We start from the raw sequence: 25016 nt of genomic DNA, 5'->3' as shown, positions 1-25016 counted from the left end.
TATCCGAGGCCTGCCAGTAGACCCACCCTGGAGGGCCTGGGGAGATGGACTAGCAATGACCTACACCCCCCGCTGACTCCAGTTTAGAGGCTAGCCAAGTTTGGACTCACAGATAGCCCCACTTCCAAATTGAAATTTGCTTGCCCGGCCGGCAGCCCTGGGAGTTAATATTTCTATCGTCGTATTTAGGAATTAATTTCTGAAGAACTTAATCACCACCTCTTTCTCTCTCCCTCACCCCCTTCCTTCTTCCATTCCTCTCCCTTCTAATTTTCCACTTGGCTGGGAACTCTCCGGCAGTGAACATTCAGGCTTAGGGGAGGCAGTAGGAGCTGCTTCATTAGACAGGATAATCTCATTGGAACCACTGACTTGAATAATAACCCCTCCAGGGGCCAGGGCCTTTGTCCCCAAGGGCTTTGAGCACCTCTGGACTGGGGCTGGAGGACCCTCTGCAGAGAAACTGGAGTGAGGGGGAGAGGGGAGAGGAGCTTAGCAGGGTCGGACTCCAATCCCAGGCCTGGGCTGTCTTGCTGGGGCCCACTTCCTGCAGGTCTGTGTTCGGTGGGGGCGGCCCTGGTGCTAGCAGGGATGGTTGTCTGGAAACTCAAAGCCATACGGCATGCACTATTTGAGTCCTGCCTGGAAAATGGATGAAGCAGGGTCTCCTGCCATGTCCAAGGTGCCCCCACAGTGGAATGCAAAGAGATGCTTCGGGAAGTCCCTGTAGCTCCTTTGAGGGAAAGATCTAAGCCAGCAGCACCACCTCCCTACCAGGGGTCATGAATTAACCCTTTGCACATTTCCCAGCTCTTGCCTGGGCTAGTGAGGTATCAGAGTGCCAGAAGCGCTGAAGCCATTACCCCACCAGACCCTGCAAGAACCCAGAAGGAATCCACACTTCCCCTCCCTTTCCCCATCACTTCTAAGGTCAATTGTCTGCTTTTGGACATTCACAGCTTCCGCCCTTATGGGCCCTAAGGGATAGTAGAAATGTCAAAACATCCCCGACACTGACCTTAAATTTGACTTTCTGTGAAGAGAGCTGAGTTCTCAATACCCTTTGACAGCTGGGAAGAAAGCAGAGCTACAACCAGGCTTTTCCTCTTTGCTCCCTGCTGCCCTCTGGGGCTCCCCCTCCCTCACTAAGAGGAAAAGTGCTGCCTCCATCCTTCTCTTTTCATCTTTGATTTGCCCCGTGGGCCAGACTGAGAGGAACTCTGTACTTCTGCATCAGCTATGATTTGGAGGGGTTGGATGGGGAAGGTGGAGGAGGGATGGGACAGTAGCATTAGCTTTTATTAAGGGCTTATTATACATCAGCTGCTGTCTTCCATGCTTTATTCACATCCTCTTTTAGCCCTCATGAATAACCACATTAGGTAGGTACTATTTTGTCCCCATTTTACAGATGAGAAAACTGAGGCAGCAAGTTCAGTTCAGTTCAGCCACTCAGTTGTGTCTGACTCTTTGCGACCCCATGAACTGCAGCACACCAGGCCTCCCTGTCCATCACCAACTCCCAGAATTTACCCAGACTCATGTCTATTGAGTCAGTGATGCCATCCAGCCATCTCATCCTCTGTCGTCCCCTTCTCCTGCCCTCAATCTTTCCAGCATCAGGGTCTTTTCAGATGAGTCAGCTCTTCACATCAGGTGGCCACAGTATTGGAGTTTCAGCTTCAACATCAGTCCTTCCAATGAACACCCAGGACTTATCTCCTTTAGGATGGACTGGTTGGATCTCCTTGCTGTCCAAGGGACTCTCAAGAGTCTTCTCCAACACCACAGTTCAAAAGCATCAATTTTTCTGCGCTCAGCTTTCTTCAAAGTCCAACTCTCACATCCATACATGACTACTGGAAAAACCATAGCCTTGACTAGATGTACCTTTGCTGACAAAGTAATGTCTCTGCTTTTTAATATGCTATCTAGGTTGGTCATAACTTTCCTTCCAAGGAGTATGCGTCTTTTAATTTCATGGCTGCAATCACCATCTGCAGTGATTTTTGAGCCCCAAAAATAAAGTCAACCACTGGTTCCCCATCTATTTGCCATGAAGTGATGGGACCAGATGCCATGATCTTGGAGTAATTTGCCTAAGAGTACAGAGCAGGACGGGATCTTGAAAATTGAAAGCTATAGATGGCTTCCATGTGCTTGTGCTCAGGGTTAGTTGCTCAGTTGTATGTGCCTTTTTGCAACCCCATTGACTGTAGCCTGCCAATTTTCTCTGTCCATGGAATTTTCAAGGCAAGAATACTGGAGTGGGTAGTCATTCCCTTCAAAGTGAAAGTTTTAGTCTTGTCTGATTCTTTGCAACCCCATGGATTGTAACCCATCAGGTTCCTCTGTCCATGGAATTCTCCAGGTAAGAATGCTGGACTAGGTAACCATTCCCTTCTCCAGGGAATCTTCCTGACCCAGGGATCAAACCTGGGTCTCCTGCATTGCAGATCTAAATCTTCAGGGAGATGATACACGGTTAGTTGCGGGCTCTTGGGAGCTGTGGAAAGATGCAGTCCCATGAGCTCTGGGAGCAGTGAACCATGCAGCTAGACCTTTGTTGTGGGATTCTCCCACCCAAGTTCCTTTGTACCCCCTGCAACAGAGGGAGAGTCACCTCTTTTCTGCCTGGACTCTATTTGGTAACTCCTGGTGATGTTTGGGCTGAAAGTACCTTCATTTTTCCTCTCTTCATAATTTAATCAAAGCCATTTTTCAGATCTACTGATTGCTCTTGGAAATAGGAACTTCAAAGTTGGGGAGTCAGTGAATAATTGAAGTTTGTACCAGCTCTCTGGGTCTGCTGTTAATGGGAGTAATAACACTATTAATAGCGATGTCAGTGCAGACACCCTGGAAAAGTCCATAACATTAGCTTAATGGCTGGAGGTAATGAAGTCCGCGCTGAGGAGCTAGCCTGGTAAATTAACTTCCCAGACTTTTAGGCAGATGCCCTTGTTGCCATGCGTCTGCTGGAGCAGCCCAGGGGCGCCTTGGAGATAACCACACTCTCAGCTGACCCTTCACCCTTGGGATGTGATTTCTAGATGAGACCTGGAGAAGTCACAAGTCTCAGTGATATTCAAAGTGCTTCCAGTGGCAGACAAAAACAGAGATTAGCCTAGAAAAGAAGATTGAATGGAAATTTTTAACTTGTACTAAGCACAGAAGGGGACATCAGAATGGCAAGGGAAACGGGTTTAGTAGAAGTAGTAGAAGCTTTGCGGAGGCAGAGCACAGTGGGTGAGAACGGAGGGTCCAGAGTTGATCTGTGTTCAAATACACGCTCCTCTGATTAGCTGGTGACCTTGAGCAAGGGGAGAAGGGAATGGCAATGCACTCCAGTATTCTTGCCTGGAGAATCTCAGGGACAGAGGAGCCTGGCAGGCTATGGTCCATGGTGTCGCAGAGTCGGACGTGACTAAGGACTAAGTGACTTAGCGTGCATGTATGCACTGAGCCTGCTTCCCTGATAGTTCAGTTGGTAAAGAATCTGCCTGCAATGTAGGAGACCCTGATTCGATTCCTGGGTCAGGAATATCTGCTGGAGAAGGGACAGGCTACTCACTCCAGTATTCTTTGACTTCCCTTACGGCTCAGCCAGTAAAGAATCCTCCTGGAATGCGAGAGACCTGGGTTCAATCCCTGGGTTGGGAAGATCCCCTGGAGAAGGGAGAAGACCTAACCACTCCAGTATTCTGGCCTGGAGAATTCCATGGACTGTATAGTCCATGGGGTCACAAAGCATCGGACACAACTGAGCAACTTTCACCAGAGCAGTGACCCTGGGCCACAGAGCTCCTTGGAGTCTGGATCTAGCTCAGCCTGGCTCCAGAGCGCACGCTGAACTTCTACACTCTGCGATTTTAATCACTCCTCCACCCACCCTACCCCCTCGCTCCCTCCTGCTCACTCACATTTACCTTTGTCTGCTGGGCATGAGGTATGCAGGGGATTCCAAAATAAGTCAGTTCCTTCTTTTGAGAAGTTCACACTTGATAGGAGAGGGCTGCATTTAGCTTAATAATTGTCATAGAGTCCAAGAAGTTCTAGATGGCAGGAAATGCCACAGTGCTGTTAATTTCACTTGGGGTAAGAGCTGGTTGGTGGGAAGGGGGGGTGGGGCGCCATGGCAAGGGCACTGTGGTTGAACCTTGTCTGGAGGGATAGGTAGAAGTTGGATGAGGGTAATGTGGTGAGAGGGGCACCCAGACAGAGGAGCTGGGGTGCACAAAAACAAGGAAATCAGAAAGAGGAGAAATCTGGAAAGAACAGCCTCGGTTTGCTAAGGAGGGAAAGGGTGGTGAGGGCTGAGAATGAGTGGAGAGGGGGACTAGAAAGGACTTCCACCTGTTTCTGTGAATGAGGAGGCCCTGAGGGCACTTTGGGGTGACTCTCAGGGTTTTGCATGTGGCAACCAGTGATTGGAATTGCCTTCTTCCATTGTGGGCGTGATGGGGGTTGGACAGGCTGGTGGAAGGAAACTAGAAGGTTAGTCCTGGGCACCTCCTAGCTGCTGCTGGCAATGCCTGACCTCCGTGCCAGACCCTTGGTGGACCAGGAGCCGCATCCTGAGCCCCCATGGGCCGCTCTGTCCTCCCCAGATGCACCCGGAAGGAGCGCTGTGAGCGGTCCAGAGAGCCCCGCAGGTTCGCCTCCGAGGTGAAGCAGTGCGTCCGGCTGACCGTCCACCCCAGCAACATCTCCGTTTCTCAGTACAACGTCCTGGTAAGACAGTGGGACGGGGTCGAGGGACTTGGGGAAGAGCCCTCTCCCCACCAAAAGGGCTGCAGACTCATCCCCACCCCCGGGAGGGCTGGGCTGTGTCTGACCAACAAGGCCACCCCAGAGCAGGGCAGGGGTTAAGAATGTGTCCCTGGGGATGGGAGAGGGTAACGTTTGCAGGAATATTGGGGAAGAGGCTCTTTGCATAATGGATAGAAAGGCAAGGAAAACTGAGACACCAGAAATGACCAGAAGAGTGACCAAGACAGGGAGAGTGTTGGGAACACCATCCTCGTCTGTGAGATGGGAAAGATGCACGTGCAGAAGGAGAAGATGGGACATGGACACCTGGATGATTGATGTCCCCGTTTTCCAAAATTGGGGATAATGGACTCATGCCCGGCTTTCTATCTACAAATCCCCTAAGCAGTCATTTCCATTTCCTGGGCCAACTATATTCAGACGCTAATTTCCTTTTTCTCTCTTACTGTTTTACCTTCTCCATCCTCTCCTGTCATAAACTGGGTCTTTTCTTCTTTATGTAAATATTGCCACATGCTTTTCTCTCTTCTCTTTCTCTCTGATCTCTCTTGCCCTCCTTCTTTCTTACTTTATTCCCATTTCTTCTCCCATTTCTCTCTCCTTCTCTCTCCCCACGCTGGACTGTTCACAGCTGGTCCTGGAGACATACAACGTCCCGGAGCTGACAGCTGGCGTCAACTGCACCTTTGAGGACCTGTCAGAGATGGATGGGCTGGTGATAGGCAATCAGATCCAGTGTTACTCCCCGGCAGCCAAGGAGGTGCCCCGGATCATCACGGAGAATGGTGAGCAGTCCCCAGAGGTAAAGCTGGGTGGCAAGTCCTTCCTCCTGCTGCCTGGACCACGAGAACTCAGGACAGATGCAGGGGGTCGCAGTAGGGGGAGCACACAGGAGGGGAGGGTTGGAGGAAAGGGTGTACCTTGGTGGGGATGCTCCCAGAAGAGGGGGATGGAGTCCCTCCACTGCCTTTGGAATTGAAACCCAGTTAGCATCCAGGAGTCAGCCTCACCATGGGTGAGGAGCAGTGCCACGAGGGCAAGGGAGGGAACAGCCAGCACAGCATCGGAGTGTGCCAGCTCAGAGATCTGGCTGCAGCGTGGGAGGGCTGGCATGGACAAGCAGGGGAGGAGCGGTGGGGTGCAGGGGTCCTTTGGCTCCTTACCTCCTGCCTGCACTGCAGAGTCTCTGACCCTGACTGCTGTCCACTCCATCCCCGACCCGCCCAGCCTCCCCAGAGCTGCCTGTTCATGGCCAGCTGCCATGGGAAGGACAGAGTGGACAGAGGCCCAGCGCTGAGAGGCACAGGCCGGCCTGGGCAGCCTTATTCCATGTTGGTCCTCCCATTTGGGCTTGTCAGATTTGTTCCGAGCTGATTGATTAATGAGGCTCTTGGGGAAGGCTCAGAACAAGGGGCCTGGGGTCAGGGCTGTGAATTAAACATGGGCCCCAGCTCCTTCCTGGCGCCAGCTGAGGAGTCCAGGGACGCCCGCCTGAGTGGAGCCACCAGTCCACCTGAGGAAGGGGTGTCAGAGTCTCCCCTTACAGAAGTGGAAGGGGCTCGTGGGGCACTCACGTACATGCAAAACTACTTGCGTGGTTTGTGGCGACATTGCCAAGTGTCTACACATTTCTCCTGGTAGCTAGTCAATGTGTGTGTTCACAGTTCTGTGCCACCTGCATGGACATCATGCATGTGAATGCACATGTGAATACCTGTCAGTGTGTGTGTGTGTGTGTGTGTGTGTGTGTGTGTGTGTGTGTGTGTATACAGGAAAGAGCCTGGTGAGCAAGTGAGAGATGGATGCTGGGACTAGAGTGAAGAAGGAGGAATAGGCTAGAACTGCTGTCTGCATCTATTCAGTTCTCGGATTATTCTATTCTGCCCTAGACTGGGCCCAGCTGATTCCACCCCTGGGGAGTGGGCTGCCCTTTCCCACGGTGTGTTACTCTCAGTGGGATGTGACGCGGGATCGTGGCCCTCCACCTGACCTCATGGCCGGCTCTGCCCACAGGGGACCACCACGTTGTCCAGCTGCAGCTCAAGTCGAAGGAGACAGGCATGACCTTCGCCAGCACTAGCTTTGTCTTCTACAACTGCAGCGTCCACAATTCGTAAGTGTCCCCCAGTCTCACTCAACTCCCTGTTTCTGGGTCAAAGCTCATCCAAGGATAGGAGGCCCCACCCTTGTTCCATCTTACCATCTGAAGGCCCTGTAAGGTGACCTCTTTCACCTCCGTCCTCTGGCACCCACAGGGTTAATGGGAAGAGGCTAGAATGAGCAGAGTGAGAGCCTGTGAGCTGGGGAGCTCCAGGTCCCTCGCCCATACGTCTTCTCTGGCATAAATCTGTCTAACCTGATTCACCTTCCACCATCTGTTGAGGAGGGAGTGCTTTTCACCTGCAGAACAGAGCAGCCAGCACCCCGGGTGAGAGGAGGAGCCTGGGGAGGGAGAGGAAGCCCCATGTGTGTGGGCAGGTGGTCCCACCAGTCACCTGAACGCTCAGCTTGCACAGTTCCCCTGCAGAGGGGTCAGGACTCAGCTGGCAAGGGTCAGAGGAAGGCTTTGGCCTGGGGCGGGGGTCTGGCTCTTGCTCAGGCTCCAGCTCTGGCTCTGTTTGACTGGAGCATCTGCTTCCTGAGGGAAGCCACGGAGGACAGAGGCTCAGGCTGTGGCATCAGGCCAGCTAGTCCACATAACTATTCTGCGCCCCAGTGTCCTCTGTAAATGGGGAACCGGCAGTTCTCCTCCTGGGGATGTCACCCGCATACTTAACAGCTGACATGGCGGGGGCTTGGTCCCACTGGCTGGGACATCGCTGACTGCTTGCCAGCCCCCACTGATGGCTGTGAGAGCTAAAAAAGCTAATACAAGGATAACACTTAGATCCACATCTGGCCCTTTGTTTAGGCACTGTGCACTTTACTGTTATTATATTATCATTTCCTCTCTAAAAGGATGGATTTGGACCATACTGAGAAGGTACAAACCTTTCTTTCACCATAGAAACTTTCTTCAACTAAAATCAGGTGTGAAAGCCCAAGATACAAACTGAATGGAAGTAGAAGATGGTTGAGAGTTAAGGGCACCTGGAACCCCTCTGTCTAGGAATCCCTCACATCTCACATAGTCTCCAGAAAAGCTCCATGGAACTCCCAGCGTTCCATAGAGCACAGTTTGAAAACCACAGAGCCTGATCTCAAAAAGCTTTGCTGGCTTTAACATAATGTTCTGTTTCCTTCTCCATAGAGGACAAGCTAGTTTACATCACCAAAGATATCTGGGGCTCTGGGCTATGGTTATGGCAGCTGTGAGTCCAGAGTGTGGCTCTCTTTGGAGCCCCATGTAACAGGCAATCACTCCTCCCAGCCAAATTGGAATTCTCTTCCTCCTCCTTTCCAAAGAGCTTGCCATGGCTTTACACTTAGTGAACTAATCCCTTACTCCCCTTTTGCCCCTCTAGGAAAGTGAAGTCAGTAGATGAAAGCATATTCTAAGTTTCCATTCAGTCCATCAAATGACTTTAAGCTTCCTATGTGCAAGACAGTGTGTTACTCATTAGACAAGGAGGATTAGAAATTAATAATGTGCAGAGATTCAATCCCTAACCCCCCCTCCCCGCCCCGCAAGAATCATGGCCTAGTGGGCTAGCAGATGAACAGGACAGTGAACAAGTAAAATATAATACAGCAAGATCAGTGCTGTCTCAGAGACAGAAACAAAGGGATGAATGGGATGAAGGTTTCAGTGAGACCAACTCTCCATCAGTCAAAGAAGCAAGAGGAGATGGTGAGGCCGAAGAAATGGTACTCCAGGTAGAAGGACAGCTTGGGGACAGCACAGCCTGTTCTTGGCTGAAGCACCAGACACGTGCTGGGACAGTGGACCTGGACCACAAAGGGCTTAGCCTGCATGGCAAGGCATTTAGGTTTGACCTTTTGGAAGAAGGGAACCATGTTGGGTTTTAAACAGGAAGTCACTTTTATCAAGTTGCCTTGTGTTTCCTGGCGTAATGAGTAGAGGTTGGGTTGCCAACTCTGCGAGAGCCCACCGTACTGAGGGGGCAGCCTCAGGACCTTCCTCTGCCAGTGTGGGTCCATGCCAGCCAAGACCCTGGAGTCGCATGGGATTAAAACTCAAGTTCACTGTTTGTCCTAATTCTGATGGGTTCTCTGGATGAGCCCCTCAACCCCAGAACCTCACTATTTCCCTATTCAGCCAATGTGAGGGCCATCCTGTAAAAATGGAGGGAGGTTGATGAGGTCCTGGGGGATCAGATTGTCAAGTACCTGACTAAAAGGGAGGAGGCCAGAGACTCTCAACTTCCTGAGGACTTCGAGAGAAAGGGGCTGAGTTTTTAACCAGATCTGCTCTTCCTGAGTGTTTGAGGGTGGCTTCTCCTACTACGAGAGCATGTTTTGCTGGGCCCTAGAGCCTTAGGCTTCCTGCTTTGGGTACATACAGGTCCTGTGATGTGTGCCTTTTCCTCTCTGTGCCCAGGTGCCTGTCCTGTGTGGAGAGTCCGTATCGCTGCCACTGGTGTAAATACCGCCACGTCTGCACCCATGACCCCAAGTCTTGCTCCTTCCAGGAAGGCCGGGTGAAGCTGGCTGAGGTAGGTCCCACAGCCAGAGCCATGAGTGCGGCCTGCCGTGAGCGAGGGACACACAAGGAGGCTTCCCCTTAAAAAGAGGAAACAGGCAAATCCAGGAGGATCACCCCCTCACTCCCCGACCCCACCTCTTAAAGGATCATTTCTCAAAAGCAGTAAACACGCAAAGTTCTCCACTCTGGATCAGTCCTGGGGGTTCACTTACAGGCAGGAGTGCATTCCAGGTCACTCCAGCCAGCAGGACCCTCCACACATCAGGTAAGTTCCAAAACAATTCCAGAGATGTGTGTGTGTGTCCTGGAAATAATTGTACAGAGCAGGATTGTATGTAGGGTCCTCAGCTTTCCCTTGGAGTCTTATCCACAGAGCCTAGCTGAGATCAAACAGGTCAAACTGAATAAAAGAGAGAATATGAATGAAAAGATGGTCAGTAAATCTTCCCCCACCCTCCACCCCTGCAGAGTGGTGGTTCTCAAAGTGTGGTCCCCAGACTAGCAGCATTGGCATCATCTGGGAACATGTAGAGATGCAAAGTCTCCCATACCAGCTGATGGCCCCTTGGGGTGCATCTGTGATTCAGCTGCACAGTCCACTCTGTGAATCACTGATGCAGAGTCAGGCTCCATGACCATGGCATCATTTCTATTCCTTCCTCATCTTTAGTCTTATCCCTGAAAAATCTTCATCATCATAATAGACATTCTCTATGCCTATGTTGTTTCCTCTCTGATAAGGTAAACTTTTGGGCAAAGACCTCAAGGGTAATGGGTGTAAAATCACTTTGGAAAAGTCTGATGTTGTTCAAACATGATGGTGCTATGTGACTCCAACCATGGGGTCAGTAGTTCTGAACAGAGTGGTTTAGAATGCTGTTGTTTAGAATAGAAAGATGGAGAAGAGATATCTATATCATGTTGGTTAGACCCCACTGGATGCAGGGACAGGGCACTCTCTCAGCCAACACTGAACTCAGATCGGCTCTGATATTGCCCCCACCCCCAGGTCATGGATGTACCTTCCAGCCCTCTTCACACACCCACATGAGTGCCATGACCATGTGGCAAACCATAGCTGTGAGAGCAGGGCCTTTCCAGGTACAGAAAGCATGAGGGCTCTTTAGGGGATGGATAGGGCATGGTGAGAACAGAGAGGCCCATCATGGTGCCCCCTCCCCTTCCCACTAAATTCCCACCCCACCAGGAACCCTAATTTAGGCCAAAGCCTTAAGGGCAGGAGGGAAGCTATCTTGTCTCTGAAAGGTAGGAACAAAGGATACCTCACTGCTAGCGTCTTTTTTTTTTTTCTTTTTCTTTTTCTTTTGGCTACACTGGGTCTTCGTTGCAATGTACAAGCTTCTCTTGTTGCAGAGCATGGGCTCTAGAGCACACAGGTTCAGTAGTTACAGCATGCAGGCTCTCTAGTTGCAGCATGCGGGTTTAGTTGTCCAGAAGCATTGGGATCTAAGTTCCCCAACAAGGATCGAACCCTCGTCCCCTGTGTTGGGAAGCAGACTCTCAATCACTGAACCACCAGGGAAACTTCTCACCACCAGCATCTGCTGCGTTGGGCCCTCCTCACCCAGGAAAAATACTGACCTGTGCCTGGAGATGAGGAATTTCCAGCCCTGGATCCCATTTTCCCAGGATGTGCTGGTCAGGCAGGCCTTCTCTGGGTAGAGAGTGGGCAGAGCCGTTCATGTAGAGGGAAAGGCAAGGAATGGTGAGGTTGTCAAGTAAGGGGATGATCCCAGCTAGGTGGGGGATCAAAGGGACAAAGAAGACAGAAAAAAGCAGAAATGTGAAAACTTTCTTCAAGGTCATTAAATGATTAGGGGCTTTTGAAATCCATCAGATAGCTCAATTTTCTCTTGTCTGTGTCTCATTCTTGGGCCTCTACGCACGTGAAATCCCTGCCAGATACTCCAGCGTGGGAAGCTGGACAGAGGCTGAAATCCTCTTTTGCTCTGCTTCGGTCAAGTCCCTTGTAGGTTTCAGACCGGGACAAAAAGAGGCTGTGGAAGTCTTTAGACACTCTATGACCCTCTGCCTCTACGACCAGGTCTGTATATGGCTGGAAATGGCTGCTCTGAATTCATAATCCAGAGAAGAGCCCCAGACCTAGACCATCCCTTCATGGGGAAAGGAAGAAAAGAGGTTATGTCCTGGCTTTAAGTAGGAATGTGAGTCTAATTTTTATGGTTCCATTCTCTGCTTGTCTTGAACTAAGAGAAAGTAGAGCTAAAGCTAATAAGACAGACAGGGGTCTGACAGCCACGGGGCACATCTTGGCATGAAGACCCTGAAAAAAGGCTGTACCATCTCCTCAGTCCTGGGCTTTTGTCTTATATTGTGAGGTCAGGAGCAAAAGAAGGGCTGGTTGACCCACCAAGCCAGGGGCTAAGAGCCCAGAAGCACGTCTTCTTATGTTGCTCAGAAACCTACAAGTAACTTGATGGGAGCAGAGACAAAGAGGTTTTCAGACTGTCTTTGGCTTCCCAGACTGGTGTATCTGGCAGGGATTTCGCATGTAGAGAGGCCCGAGAATAAAATGAAAACAGAGACAATTGAGCTATCTGGTGGATTTCAAAGGCCCCTAATCATTTAATTACCTTGAAGGAGGTTTTCACATTTCTGCTTTTTTTGTCTTGTTTGCTCCTCCTGTCCCAAGTTCCTTTCTTTTAAATATGTAAAAGGAGCTGGCATCTGCTACTCAGAAAGAGGAGGGGGTGGGGCGGGTAACAACAGAAAAGAATAAAGCAAGAGCCCACCACGTTTCCCAGTGCCGTTCAGTGCTCTCCATGAAAGAATAATGTTTTCAAGTGCCCAGATCACAAGCCAGGCACAGCTCCCATCTGCACCTGGTTGTGGCAAAGGTCACTGGGGATTCATGGAACCTCAGAGGGTGTGGTGCCAGGGTCCTTGAAAGAAGTAAAAGCCTGGAGGAGCGTGATGGACGGAGGAGCAAAGAGAAGGACTAACCCACTGCAGTCCAATCACCATTGTTATGGCAAGCCATCACAGTGACAGGCTCCCAGGTAACTTGGAATCACCATGCCTGTCTTATCACATCACTGAATGGAATTAGCATTGGTTTCTCTTTTTCTTGGATGCTTATTTATTTCAAGAGAGGGAAGCCTTAAAGCTGTGCTCCTCCTGGTCCAAACTTGGAGGTTGCACTATACCCAGATCAATAACAGACCATTTTGAATACAACACAAAGAGGCCAGAGTTCACCAGTTCATCGTGGTTGTTGTAACAGCGTCTTCCTGGAGACTGTACCAAGAAGAAAAGAAATAAGTAAATATCTATGGACGATTGGCTGATTTGAGCCATTTTAGGTCAGCAGAGGAAGGTCATTATCCTCAGAGATTAAAAAAAAAAAATGTCCTAGCTGCTAATGGAAATATGATGATTTTTTTTTTTAATGTCATTGTTTTGTTTTCTATATTTTTGTCTCTCAGAAGAGCTGGTAACAGGAATAAGGGGTAACAAAGAAATTTACACATTTGAATGGTGATTTTGAGGAAGACTCCAGACACAATAACCCAGTCTCCATGCCAGGGAAAGAGGTTATTCATGGCGTGGTACTCTGAAGCATTGTCACAGGTCACCTCTCATCCTGCCTTACCCACGCTGAGCATTTCCTACACACAAAGCAATATGGGAGGTTTAACAGTATATAAAACTATATGGTGGCTCAGACGGTAAAGAATCTGCCTGCAATGGGAGACCCAGGTTCGAGCCCTGGGTTGGGAAGATCTCCTAGAGAAGGGCATGGCAACCCACTCCAGTATTCTTGCCTGGAAAATCCCATGGACAAAGAAGCTGGGAGAGCTACAGTCCTTGGGGTCACAAAGAGTCAGACACGACTAAAGAACTAGCACACACACCCAGGAGAGCAGTAGATCTGTATTTAGAGATGTGTAAAATGGGACCACTGGTCCACGTGATTGCTGAGGTTCTGTAATTATCAGTGGAAATAATCTGGAGAACATCAATGAGAAACCCACATCCAGGAAGTGGCCTTAGCGGGTGAGTGTCCACGTGTGGCCTAGGTCTCCCAGTTCTGCCCAACGAGGGGCTCACATAGCCTCAGGTCTGCAGCAACCCTGAACTCCTAGGCCCAAACACACCCTGGGAATGAAGGGGAGACTCAGGCACAGCGATTCTTCTAGAAGTCCCTAGGTTTTCATTTGCTTTCCACCTTTGAGTGTGGGGATGTAGACAGAGGCCTTTTGTTAGCCAAGAAGGAGGCTGCCAGGTAGCCTCTATGACCCAGCAGCATCCTGTATCCCTAAGAAGATTTTCATCCAGGTGTCTTCCAGTTTCAACACTGGCTTTGTTGACTGACTATCACCACGCATGTTGAATTACCTCTTTTTTTTTTCCTGAACAAAGAGAGCATTCAGGTGAAGTTATTGGTCTGGAACAGAGAACTGGTCAATCATTGTTGTTATTATATTAATGGCAAGTATTCTCCAGTAATTACAATTATTAGAAATAGAATGCCCAATAGCATATGTCGTTTATAGTCACTGTATTCCAGTTACAAGGAATGATTTTGTTTCAACTAATGATGGCATTGTGATAACAACCCTGGGTCTTTAGATCAGCTGCCAGATCCCGGGTACCGACAAGAGTAGGAAGAGGAAGGTGAGGGAAAGCTGAAGTGGGATCGCAGAATTTTCAGTCTTGTTCTTCCAGTATCAGCTGAGACTACTGGCTTCCCACTGGAATGGCCTTTCACCAGGGCAGCTATGAACAAGGCCATGCTCTTGGCTTCACCAAGGGGGAGGGCCCATTGGTCTCCAAGTGGTTTTGGAATCCTCTGCTAGGTGACCCTAGTAGAGCCCCTCATCAAGCCCACGCACTTAATAACTGTGATTCTTGGGGAACAAAGGCAAACTTCCGTGGGAAAGCAAATTCATTGAGAAGAATTTATCCTCGAAGGACTATTTTGCTGTTATTTCTCGTCTAAACTGAACAAGAGAGTCAGCTGCAGTTGGTGCTATGTTGTTCGGGCTCCAGCCTGGCTGAGCTCTGCGAGGAAGGTGAGGCTCACCTAGCGCCCCATGAGCAGGCTCATAGAGGAGCTTCCTGCAGCCCCTCTCTTCCTGAAGTTCAACCAGAGCCTTTCTCCAGAGAACCGTTGTGAGATCAGAAGAGGCAAAATGAATTCTATCTGATTTCCAAAGCTGTGCTTGAAAGCCTTTCCCCAAGTCCTCTACCATCCCTGTAGCACTGAGATGAATCCATTGCCAGGACAGGTATTGGGAAACCTGCAGATCCCAAGGTCAGTCCTCCCCGGGACTGCAGAGCTAGTAAGACAGGGAAAGTCCAGGCCTGGGACAGGCTGCTAAAATAAACCCCATGCCCAGAGATAAGGTAGGCCAAGGGCCTGTCCCCCAGCTGGACTTGAAGGAACTCAGGTCACCTTGTCGGTGACTCTGCTCCCCTTTTTGCAAAGGAACTATCCCTGAGACCCAACTCAAGGAAGTGAAACCACCCTTGTCATGCCTTTCACCCTCCTTTGAGAAAACAAAGCCAAACCCAGCTCAAGAACTCGCTGGCCCCTTGTGCCCCTGCCCCCGCTGCAGGTTTCTATTACTGGGTTGCCATTTCTCCACTCAACTGCACTTTCCATCAATCTCATCTGCCCCTCCCCCTGCTTAAGGTTATGGGTCTTTCCTTTTTGTATTATTACTTGGCTCTCTCCATAAACCGGCCCGTCGTAGATCACGCTAATGGCATTATAAATTTGGGGAACAGTGAAGAAAATATATGGTGCATTGCATTTTTGTATTGGGCACCCTGGGTCTGAGAAGGTGAGTGTAAATTTGGGGGGTTGAGGCTGGGGCTGACTTGGCTTTGCAATTGATGGCGGCTGAGGTGACATGGGGGGAGGGGTGACCTGCAAATTACTTATTCCTTAGCTACCCTTCTGTGCTGCCCCCACCCAGCTCCCCCTGCCCCCCCAGAACATCACATCCCCCCAGTCTTGCAGTAACAACCGAGAGAATTAGAGCCCTCATCTTGTAAACACACTAGGGGCTGTAAATCCACAGCCTACCACCACCCCCTCCCCAGGCACCACCAGTCCTGGAGGCAGATTTTCCTCTCCCAGCTGGGCAACAATCTTTATGTCCTTGTTCAATTATTTAAATAGGCAATGAAATGTCTGTATAAAGCAGCCAATGACATGCTGGACATGGTAGACAGAAAGGCATGTTTTTTGCCCTCATGTGTCAGCTTGGGGTTGCCGCTGCCCCATAACTGGTCATGCTGTCTTTACTTCTGTGTGCATTTCAGTGGAAAAGTGGAAACTAAAACATACACAAGGCTAGATGGTGGACATGGAGTCCACCAGAGCCTCTTCCTGAAAGCTAAAACATTAAAGATGTTCTTGCACTTCAAGGCACCCTTCTCCCCACCCTCAGCTTATTCTTAGGACTGCAGAATGTAGCCTCAGGCAAAACAGCCTCCCCAGGAATCTGGCTCTTAATATAGCCATGATGCTGCTGCTACTGCTGCTGCTACGTCGCTTCAGTCGTGTCCGACTCTGTGTGACCCCATAGACGGCAGCCCACCAAGCTCCTCCATCCATGGGATTTTCTAGGCAAGAGTACTGGAGTGGGGTGCCATTGCCTTCTCCGAACATAGGCATGAGTCTCCAAATAATCTTGCTAAATGCAGGTGTTTTCTACTCTCCAGGAGCTGGCCCTTTCAAATGACTGTTTAAAGAAATATCTTCTTTGGAAAAAGAAGGGCAGAATGTTTTTAAGGAATTCAATTGTAAGGGGGTTTGGTCATCATGTGAAGATGAAAGTAAGATGATGATGGGAGTGTCTTGTCCATGGTCATTGTGGGGACTGAGTGAGGTAACTGGTGTTCTTAATTTCTTGCTAATGGATATGGGGGTGACCATATGTGCTATGAAACGAGATAGCACATGGCAAAATGTGTGTAAGGTGATAGAAACGCTGGGTTGTGGGGTGAAGCCTTGTACTTCTTGCACCGTGTTAATTGTGTGAGCTAGAGTAACAGTATCACACGCTGCCTATCAGAGCTGTGTCTGCCTGTATGACTATGCCAGGTTGCAATATTGTTTTTGTCCAGTCACTCAGTCATGTCTGACTCTTTGCAGCTCCATGGACTGCAGCATGCCAGGCTTCTCTGTCCTTCGCTATCTCCTGGAGCTTGCTCAAACTCATGTCCATTGAGTCAATGATGCCATCCAACCATCTCACTCTCAATATATCAGTTATTAAAATACTTCCCTCCTAGTAGGTAAATGGCCCTTCCAGGAGACCAACCTCCCCCACAAAATCCCCTGCCCCTTCTAGCATGCAATGGTCGATATTCTGAATACCACACTGTGAACTACTTGAACAGGCATTGTTTACCCCCATTTTAGAGATGGGAAAACTGAGTCTCAGAAAGGTGATATAAGGATGTGTCCCCGATCATCTACTGGGTTGATAATAGAACTGGGACCATAAAATTCACTGAATGCAAACCAGCCTCTTCATTTTATGGATGAGGAGTCCCAGGTTTGGGGACTTATCCAAAGCCATGTGGTTGGCTGGCTGAGGTCCTCTCTCAGAGCACACAGAACCTTTTGGAAGAGCAGACAGCCTTTAGATGAGCAGTAATCAGAGCCGGGACCTCTCTTCCCATCTGCCTTGTGTTAGGGGCACTCGGAGCTGTTGAAATTGTCAGGCTCTGAAGTCAAGAAGGGATGGGTAGACTGGACCGTGGGAATTGATGAGAGTTTGTGGAAGAGAACAAAAGAACACAGAGGCGATGTGGGAGCAGGGTTGCAGGAGCCTTAGGAAAAGGGAGTAGCTGAGAGACCAGGTGCAGCCTGAGCTGAGAGGGATGAATGAGGAAAAAAACAACTTTTTTTTTCTTTTTTTTTTGAGCACTTGCTCCACTGTGCCAGACGTATTATACATGGTAGTTCATGAACTCCCCTCAAATGACCCTGTGGGGATGGGTTTTTAATCCCCATTGGTAGGGAAACCATGCACTGTTCAGAGCCCTTTCAAGACTGAAATTAGCAAGAGGAAGACGGACTTGCACTTGTACAAGATTCCCAAACCAGGTTCTTTCTAGTTGAGAAAGCTCAAAGGTGAGGACCGTGGCTGAAGTGCTGGGGAACAGGGCCTCCGAGAAATGTTTCATGGAGAAACGTGGAAGTTGCTCTGAAATTTCCCCTGAGCAGACTCAGAGGTGGTGCTGTACCTGGGATCTCAGCACGAGGCTTGGCAGGGTCTGGGGCAGGGGAGGGGAAGAGGCAGCCAGGCGGCAGTGGTCCCTCCATGCCTTGTTGCCTGGGGAGAAATTGCCATTTTACTTTCAATTAGGAGGGACACTGTGGTCAGACAGTAGCGTCACCAGAGGAAAATGGGCCCAGCCCAGCCCTGGCTCTCTCCAATTATAATTAATGAACTTAGTCTCAGAGCCGCCAACCTTTTTATATGCAAAATAGGCCTTTATGGGGCCACTGGCAACCAGGACTCATTAAAGAACAAATCTCAGAGAGAATCTTACAGGGGAAGAGAGAGAGGCTTAACTTCCATCCCAGACCAGAATGGGTCCAGCCCCCAGGAGAGGATCCAGCTCACCACAGGAGGGTTTCGAAGGTCCCTAGTCCTAAACTCCTCTCTGGGGGATCTTTCTGACCCACCACCCCATCCTAAGGTGGTCCTATCCGCCGGGGAGAACTTGCCTCTTCCATTAAGAGGAGGAAGGATGGCAGGGCGGCATCTGAGTTCTTTAGCTGCCAGTGCATCTGCTGACATTGAACTGTTATTTTTTCCTCTCCCCTCCTTGATTTCTCCTGTGCGAAGTAGAAGGGATCCTTGCGTTGACTGAGGGGACTCTGAGATTCAGACATCCTTGCTGTACTGTTCTTGAGCTGCCGTATTTTCCTGTAGGACTTGGGGATGAGAAATCCCAGCTCTACTCCTCTTAGTCCAAATACAACCCTAGACGCAGCTCCTTGGGCAAATGTGGGTATCAGTTCAGTCCAGTCATGAAGTTGTGTCCAATTGCGACCCCATGGACTGCAGCACGCCAGGCTTCCCTGTCCATCACCAACTCCCGGAGCTTGCTCAAACTCATGTCCCTCGAGTCAGTGATGCCACCCAACTATCTCATCCTCTGCCGTCCCCTTCTCCTCCCACTTTCAATCATTCCCAACATCAGGGTCTTTTCCAATGAGTCAGTTCTTCGCATCAGGTGACCAAAAAATTGGAGTTTCAGCTTCAGTATCAGTCCTTCCAAAGAATATTCAGGACTGATTTCCTTTAGGATAGAGCGGTTGGATCTCCTTACAGTAGCAGGGGGCAAGGTCAGCCTTGTGCCACTTTTGAGAGGGAGCGCCACCACAGTCTCGGGGAGGAGGAAAGAGTGGAGTCAGGATGGGCCCAACCCCTCGGGCTCACAAGTCCCCACTTGGCATCAGTCTTCTCTCCTGAGTCCCCAGCATCACACATCTCCCACTCCAGCCCGAGCTTCATCCTTTCACAAAATCATTTGTCTTGTGTCCTGAGCTCTCACCTTGCCCAAGCAGAGAGGCTGAGATGGCAGCAGAGGTAAGGGCACAGGATGGACCTTTAAGACCCTCGATCCACGTGGGACCTCAAGGTCCCGGAGACCCACATGCTCTTGAGCCTCAAGGCCACAAGCAGGGTTCAGGCTCCATCCCTTCTCCCCTCCTGCTACTCCTCTCTGTTTTACTTAGTTAAAACTGGATCAAAATACACATAGCATAAAATTTGCTATCTTAGCCAGTTTTAAGTGTACAGTTTAGTAGTGGTAAGTGCATTCTCATTGTTGTATAGCCATGACCACCATCCATCTCCAGAACTTTATTCATCTTTCCCGACTGAAACTGTGCACCCATTAAACACTAACTCCCCCTGAAACTCCTGTTCTACCTTCTGTCTCTATGCATGTGACTACCCTGGGTAGTCATAAGAATGGAATCGTGTAGTGTTTGTCCATAGTGATCTGCTTGTTTCACTTGGCAGAATGCTTTCAAGATTCACCCATGACTTAGAGTGTGTTTAAATTCCCTTCCTTTTAAGGCTGGATCATATTCCATTGCATATCTATATCACATTTTGCTTATGCATTAATCTACGATGGCATCTCCGTTGTTTCCTTCACAACTTTGGCCGTTGTGAAGGATGCTGCCTTGAGTGTGGGTATCAAGTATCCCTTGGAGACCCTGCTTCTGGTTCTTTTGGATGAAAACTCAGACGTGGATAGCTGGGTCTGCTGCTCCTTGTCTGGCCTCTCTTCAGGTTAAAGGCGTGGATACCCTGGAAGAGAGGAGGGGCTTCCTTTAATGGGGCCTGGGGTGCTCCCCTAAGGCAAGGATACAGGGTCATGGGAAAGGATGGAGGTGAGATCACCCTAATCATGGAATCAGGACTGGTTAAAGCCAAATGGGTCCTTGGACTCCACCCACTTGACAGATGAGGAAGTTCAGTCTCAAGTGGGGATGGACATGTAATGTGGTCAGGCTTCCGTGGCTTGTCAGAAGTTCAGTGGCTCTAGAGCTCTTCTCCCTCCAGTTTTCAGTGACTGAGGGGCTCATGTTTGCTTTCAGACCCAGGGGACACAGCTTGCAGGTGCCTGATTGCCTGGGACCCCGCCCATCAGGGCCCCAGGCCACTTCCTTGCCTGGGACCCCTCCCATCAAGGTCTCAGGCCTTCCCTTGGCCTTTTTCTTGCCTTACTTTACTGGGGAAGAGGGCTGAGGTGGGGGATCTTGAGAGTCTGCAGTGAGCCCGTGGGGCAGCATCCTTACGAAGGATATATGAGCCACGCTTTGACCATTGACCTGCCCAGAGCCATCTGTCTGGTGGGCCTGCCCCAAAGAGTATCACGCTGGGAGGAATCTAGGGATGGAAAGCCCACCTGACCCAGGGCCTCACTCCTGCTCAGGCCAAGGCTTTCTTCCACCCAGCTCCTGAGAATCCAGCCACACGCTAGCACCCACCTCCCAGCTGGGCAGAGCACCGTGCTCCTTACTTGACCCCCTTCTGCCCCCAGCCCTCCCTGGACAGAGCTGATTGCCCAGTGAAAAGGGGCCCAGTGATCCACCTCCTCCATCCCCGAATGTGCTCACAAATCAGCGGCTTGCCCCATCAGAGGGAGCTCAGTGTGTGTCTGCCGAGGGGCACTTCTCTGGGGTCAGCCCATCCCCAGAGCTCAGGCAGAAGCTTCTGGATTTCAAAGGTCTCTGGGGCTCATTCCAGAACATTCCCAAATGCCAGACTCAGCCCACCTATCAAAGGTCCTCTCACACCCACCTGGGCCGTGGTCCAGACTGACGTTCTAGAGCCTTGGTCCCGGTTTTGGGGGTCACTGCGGGGCTGCTGGCATGGGTCCTTTTGTCCCAGTGCTTGGCAGCCTGAAACCGAGGGAAAGGGATTGGCAGCCCAAAATGAGGCAGGACCCCTAGCCAGCAGAGTTCAGTCTGCCAGGGTAGAATCCCCACCCTTGAGAGGGGACCACTGAGAGTCTGGACCACAGGGGCTGGAGAGGGTGGAGTGGGGGTCGACCTCCGTGGGGAGTGCCTCAAGGATTCAGGACACGGGGTGCTCCGTCCCTCTGCCTGTCTGCTGCGGGCTGGGCATGGGCAGCAGTGCAGAGGCCCTGCGTGGTGAGCCCCTGGGAGGGGCGGGATGATGCAGAACATCTGGGGGATATCGGCGGCTGCTGCCCCTTTGGCTCCCTGTGCCCCGGCTGAGCCTCACTGTCTGTCCACAGGACTGCCCCCAGCTGCTGCGCGTGGACAAGATCCTGGTGCCCGTGGAGGTGATCAAGCCCATCACCCTCAAGGCCAAGAACCTTCCGCAGCCGCAGTCGGGGCAGCGCGGCTACGAGTGCGTCCTCAACATCCAGGGCAGCGAGCAGCGAGTGCCCGCCCTGCGCTTCAACAGCTCCAGCGTGCAGTGCCAGAACACCTCCGTGAGTGCCCGCCTGCGCCCAGACCCTGCGCCCACCCCCACCCACCGCTCTCTCCTGGCCTCAGTCAGCTCAGCCGGGCAAGACTGCCCCCAACACCAGCAGAACTGTTCAGCTCCCCTCCCACTGCTTCCGCCAACCCTGCCAGCCCAGCCAAGCTCACCACACCTTTGCCTGCAGGTGTGGCCCTGTCGTGGTGACCCGAGGGGCTGGGGGCCAGCCGTGGGGCCGCTAAACACTGTCTGTGGGCTTAGATGTGTTTGCGGGGCTCCATCCTCCTTCCTGAGAGGAGCTCTGGAAACCCTGGGCCCGGACTTCCTACCAGGGCTGACCTGACTGTCTCATCTGAGCCCACAAAGGCCCCCCCATCAGCCTTTACACCCACATAGAGGCTGTTTCCCAGCACACGAGACTTCTGAGCCAGGCCAGCATCCACAAAGATGCTGGAACAGGAGGGAGCTGGCCGAGGCTCTGCTGCGGAGATCCACACGAACCCTGCCCAGTATTTAGAAATTCACATTAAGTCTGTGCTGGACCAACTATGGCTCAGCTGCCTTCTACTGCCCGCAGCCTTTGCCTGATCCCTGGTCACCACACATGTGCCCTAATGGTACACCGCCTGCCTGTCTGCTGGCTCCTCTGATAGCCTTTGACCTTCTCTCTTTCTGGGCTACTTCTGTGCACCCAGATGCTCAGACACAAACAGTAGACTTAAACACTTGTAACATTTTCAAGCTATATGAGACTTACACTCTTCTTCATGGTACAGAAGAGAAACTGGAGGCCCAGAAGAAGGGGCAGGACTGGGTTTGTGGGGGCTGAGAGTTATACAATTTGGAGGACCTTCTTTAAGAATGAAATACATCAATACAAATGAGATATACAGGCAGGCCTTAGGATGGTCTGTGCAGGCTCATGCAGGGCCCTAAAGCTGACCCTTAGGATCCATTCACTTCAGGGTAACCCATCAGGGCATAATGGTCAAATCTGCTTCTGGTGCCTGGAGGCCCCAGTGCCAGCCCACTCTTGCTCAAGGTCACACAGCTAGTGAGTGGCAGGGCCAGACCTGGGCACAGGGGTCTCCTCCTCTGCCACACTGCCTGCTGTCATTCCTGTCATTGCTTCTGGGTACTTACAGGTGATGACTGTAGTTAAGGATGTGACGTGGGACCAGGAGAGCCCCTGACAAAGCTCTTCCCGGGGCACCCTGCTCTTCCTGCAGGAAGCAGGCTAAGGGTGAACGGAGCTCAGAGAGGTGAACATGCTGGCCCAGGGCATGATGGTCATATCAGCTTCGGGTCCCTGGAGGCCCCAGTCCACAGAGTCCTGCCCAATCAGCCAGCCTCCAGGGTACATGGGCTCAGGCACCTGCGGATCTGTCTCCAGGAGTTTGGAGACACAAGAACCATGGTAGAAATGTGACACTGGGGCTGGAGGCCTGGAGCCCAAGGCTCTGACTGCCAAGGAGAGGAGGTGACTTCTAAGCTCCTGACCTCCCCTGCCCCCCCCTCAGGAGTGGGGGAGGGACTGCGCTGACCTCTGGCCCCCTGGACTTGGGGATCCTCTCGAGGCCTTCCCACCCCCATGGACAGTTCTCAGTGCCTCCAAGGCCCTGCTCCCAAAATAAACTTTTCCCTCCTGCCTTTTTCACTTCAACACCCTAGGAGGGAAGGGAAGGTAACATTTGTTTCTCTACCATCTTAAAGTCTTAGCAACTGAGGAAACAGGAGGTGTACCCCACAAAGAGTGAGTTCTAAGAAGATCCAGGACCTGCTGGCATCACTCAGTTCAGAAAGGCTTATCAGGAGACTCCCTTTTCAGGGGGATCAGTGGGATCCCAGTTGAAATGCCATCTGGGCCAGGGTGGTGCTTAATGTCAAGTGACTTCCTTAAAAAAAAAATTGGGGTCATTATCAGGGGCAAGCCTCCCTTACCATTGTAATAGAAAACAATGTACCATCAGGGCAGGAAGAGACCTGAGTATTTACTTGATCTGTGACAGAGGCAGGGAGGGGATCTCCAAAGCCCAGAGAGCGCAGGTGACCTGCCCTCAGTCACACAGCTCGTCATAGCCAATTTAGGACTTAAACCCCGTCTGGCAACACACCCCTCATCAAAGACTAGGCCAAAACCAGCAACTGAGCACTTTGTAGTAGGGTCTGATCTGCCTCAGAGAGGATGGTGGAAGAAGAGTCATTGTTGTTTTGTTTCCTAAATGAGCTCTCTGGAGAGGGGCAGGAGGAGAGAAGGTTCTAACAGAGAAACCAACCCCTGCCCTTACACCCCCAGTTTGTGATGGCAGACACAGGAGGGTGACCACGAGGTCTCAGAGGAGAGCAGAAGAGGAGAGAAGGAAAAGAGAGACACAGGAACATTTTGCACGGGGTGACCCCAGGGCTGGTAGGCAGGCAGCTCACTTCCAGCCAACTATGTGGGGACAGGCCCTGGGCCAATCGCCGTAGCCCTCGGGGGCCTGTAGGCGGAAAATCAGGGCAGCTCGCAGGCAACAGGGGGAGGATGGAGCAACTGTGGGTGTTTGAGGCCTCCTTTAGACTGTGGCTCCAGAAATGTCAAGTGCTGCTAATAATAGCGCCCAGTCCCGCCCCACAGTCACTGGCCATCATGATAGTCAGTGGGCCGCAGGCGGGTGGAGGGCTGGCTGCACTTTGGACGTAAGGCTCTGGGCCCAGCTTCCACCCGCCCACGGGGAGCCTCACAACTTCTTGCGGTGTCCCAGTTTACTGCGTGCAAAACAAGGATGGGGAGACTGATGGGGCGTGACATGTCCCCCCTTCCTGCTTTACTGGAACACAGCTGGGAGTGTGTCTGCTGAGCCTCTGAGGTCCTGGAGATGGACACAACACATATGCGTGTGCGTGCATGCTAAATTGCTTCAGTCATGTCCAGCTCTTTGTGACCCTGGATTGTAGCCAGCCAGACTCCTCTGTCCACGGGATCCTCCAGGCAAGAATACAGGAGTGGGTTGCTGTGCCCTCCTCCAGGGGATCTTTCCAACCCAGGGATCAAACCCCCGTCTCCTGTGACTCCTGCATTGGCAGGCGGGTTCTTTACCAGTAGCACCACCTGGGAAGCCCCGGCATCTTATTGTGGTGATAGAATTGATAGAACTTTCCACGAAAATATCTCAGACAGGGGAATGGCTGGAGGAAAGAATGTTCAAATTATACAGAGGCCCTCTCTTTCCTTTTAGAAGGTCGGGAAACTGAGGTTCACAGGGAATGAGTAACGTCATCCGTGAGCTGGGCCAGGGTGAGCCAGACCTTGATTGAGACACTTAACCTCCTGGCCCCTGGGAGCCTGAAGCACTCATCCTTCAGAGCTGGGCTTTGTGCAGATTAACTGCCCACTGATTACACAGAGCTATATAAATGCTAAGTGGAGCGGAGGTGGGGGGTGTTGAGGGATGGGGACCAGTGGTCCAGGCTCCCCTGCAGGCTGCTTCCAGAAGGATATAGGTCAAAGGAGAGGGAGGGCATCTCCAGGAAGCAGAGTGACTTCCCTGGAGAACTAGAGGGTGGTGGGGAACACCGCGGTTAATGATTTCTGTTAATATTTCAGAATTGAGATCTCAGGAAGGGGAGGAGAAAGAGGAAGCAATGCCCTGAACTTCTGATCCTTAAAGCCT

At 51.2% G+C, this 25016-nt stretch overlaps 1 protein-coding gene across 1 annotated transcript in view; it reads left to right on the top strand.

Moving 5' to 3' along the window:
* Positions 1-25016, top strand: part of PLXNA4 (plexin A4) — a 472117-nt gene that overhangs the window by 366826 nt on the left and 80275 nt on the right. Inside the window, exons 6-10 of the mRNA XM_061165826.1 lie at positions 4611-4734; positions 5405-5558; positions 6787-6886; positions 9275-9389; positions 21173-21373. Coding sequence (XP_061021809.1) covers positions 4611-4734; positions 5405-5558; positions 6787-6886; positions 9275-9389; positions 21173-21373 — 694 coding nt within the window. The remainder of the gene's footprint in view (positions 1-4610; positions 4735-5404; positions 5559-6786; positions 6887-9274; positions 9390-21172; positions 21374-25016) is intronic.

This window comes from Dama dama, chromosome 18 (genome assembly GCF_033118175.1).
Source record: "Dama dama isolate Ldn47 chromosome 18, ASM3311817v1, whole genome shotgun sequence".
In the NCBI taxonomy this organism is placed as follows: Eukaryota; Metazoa; Chordata; class Mammalia; order Artiodactyla; family Cervidae; genus Dama; species Dama dama.
This window is presented reverse-complemented; position numbering and strand designations above follow the sequence as displayed.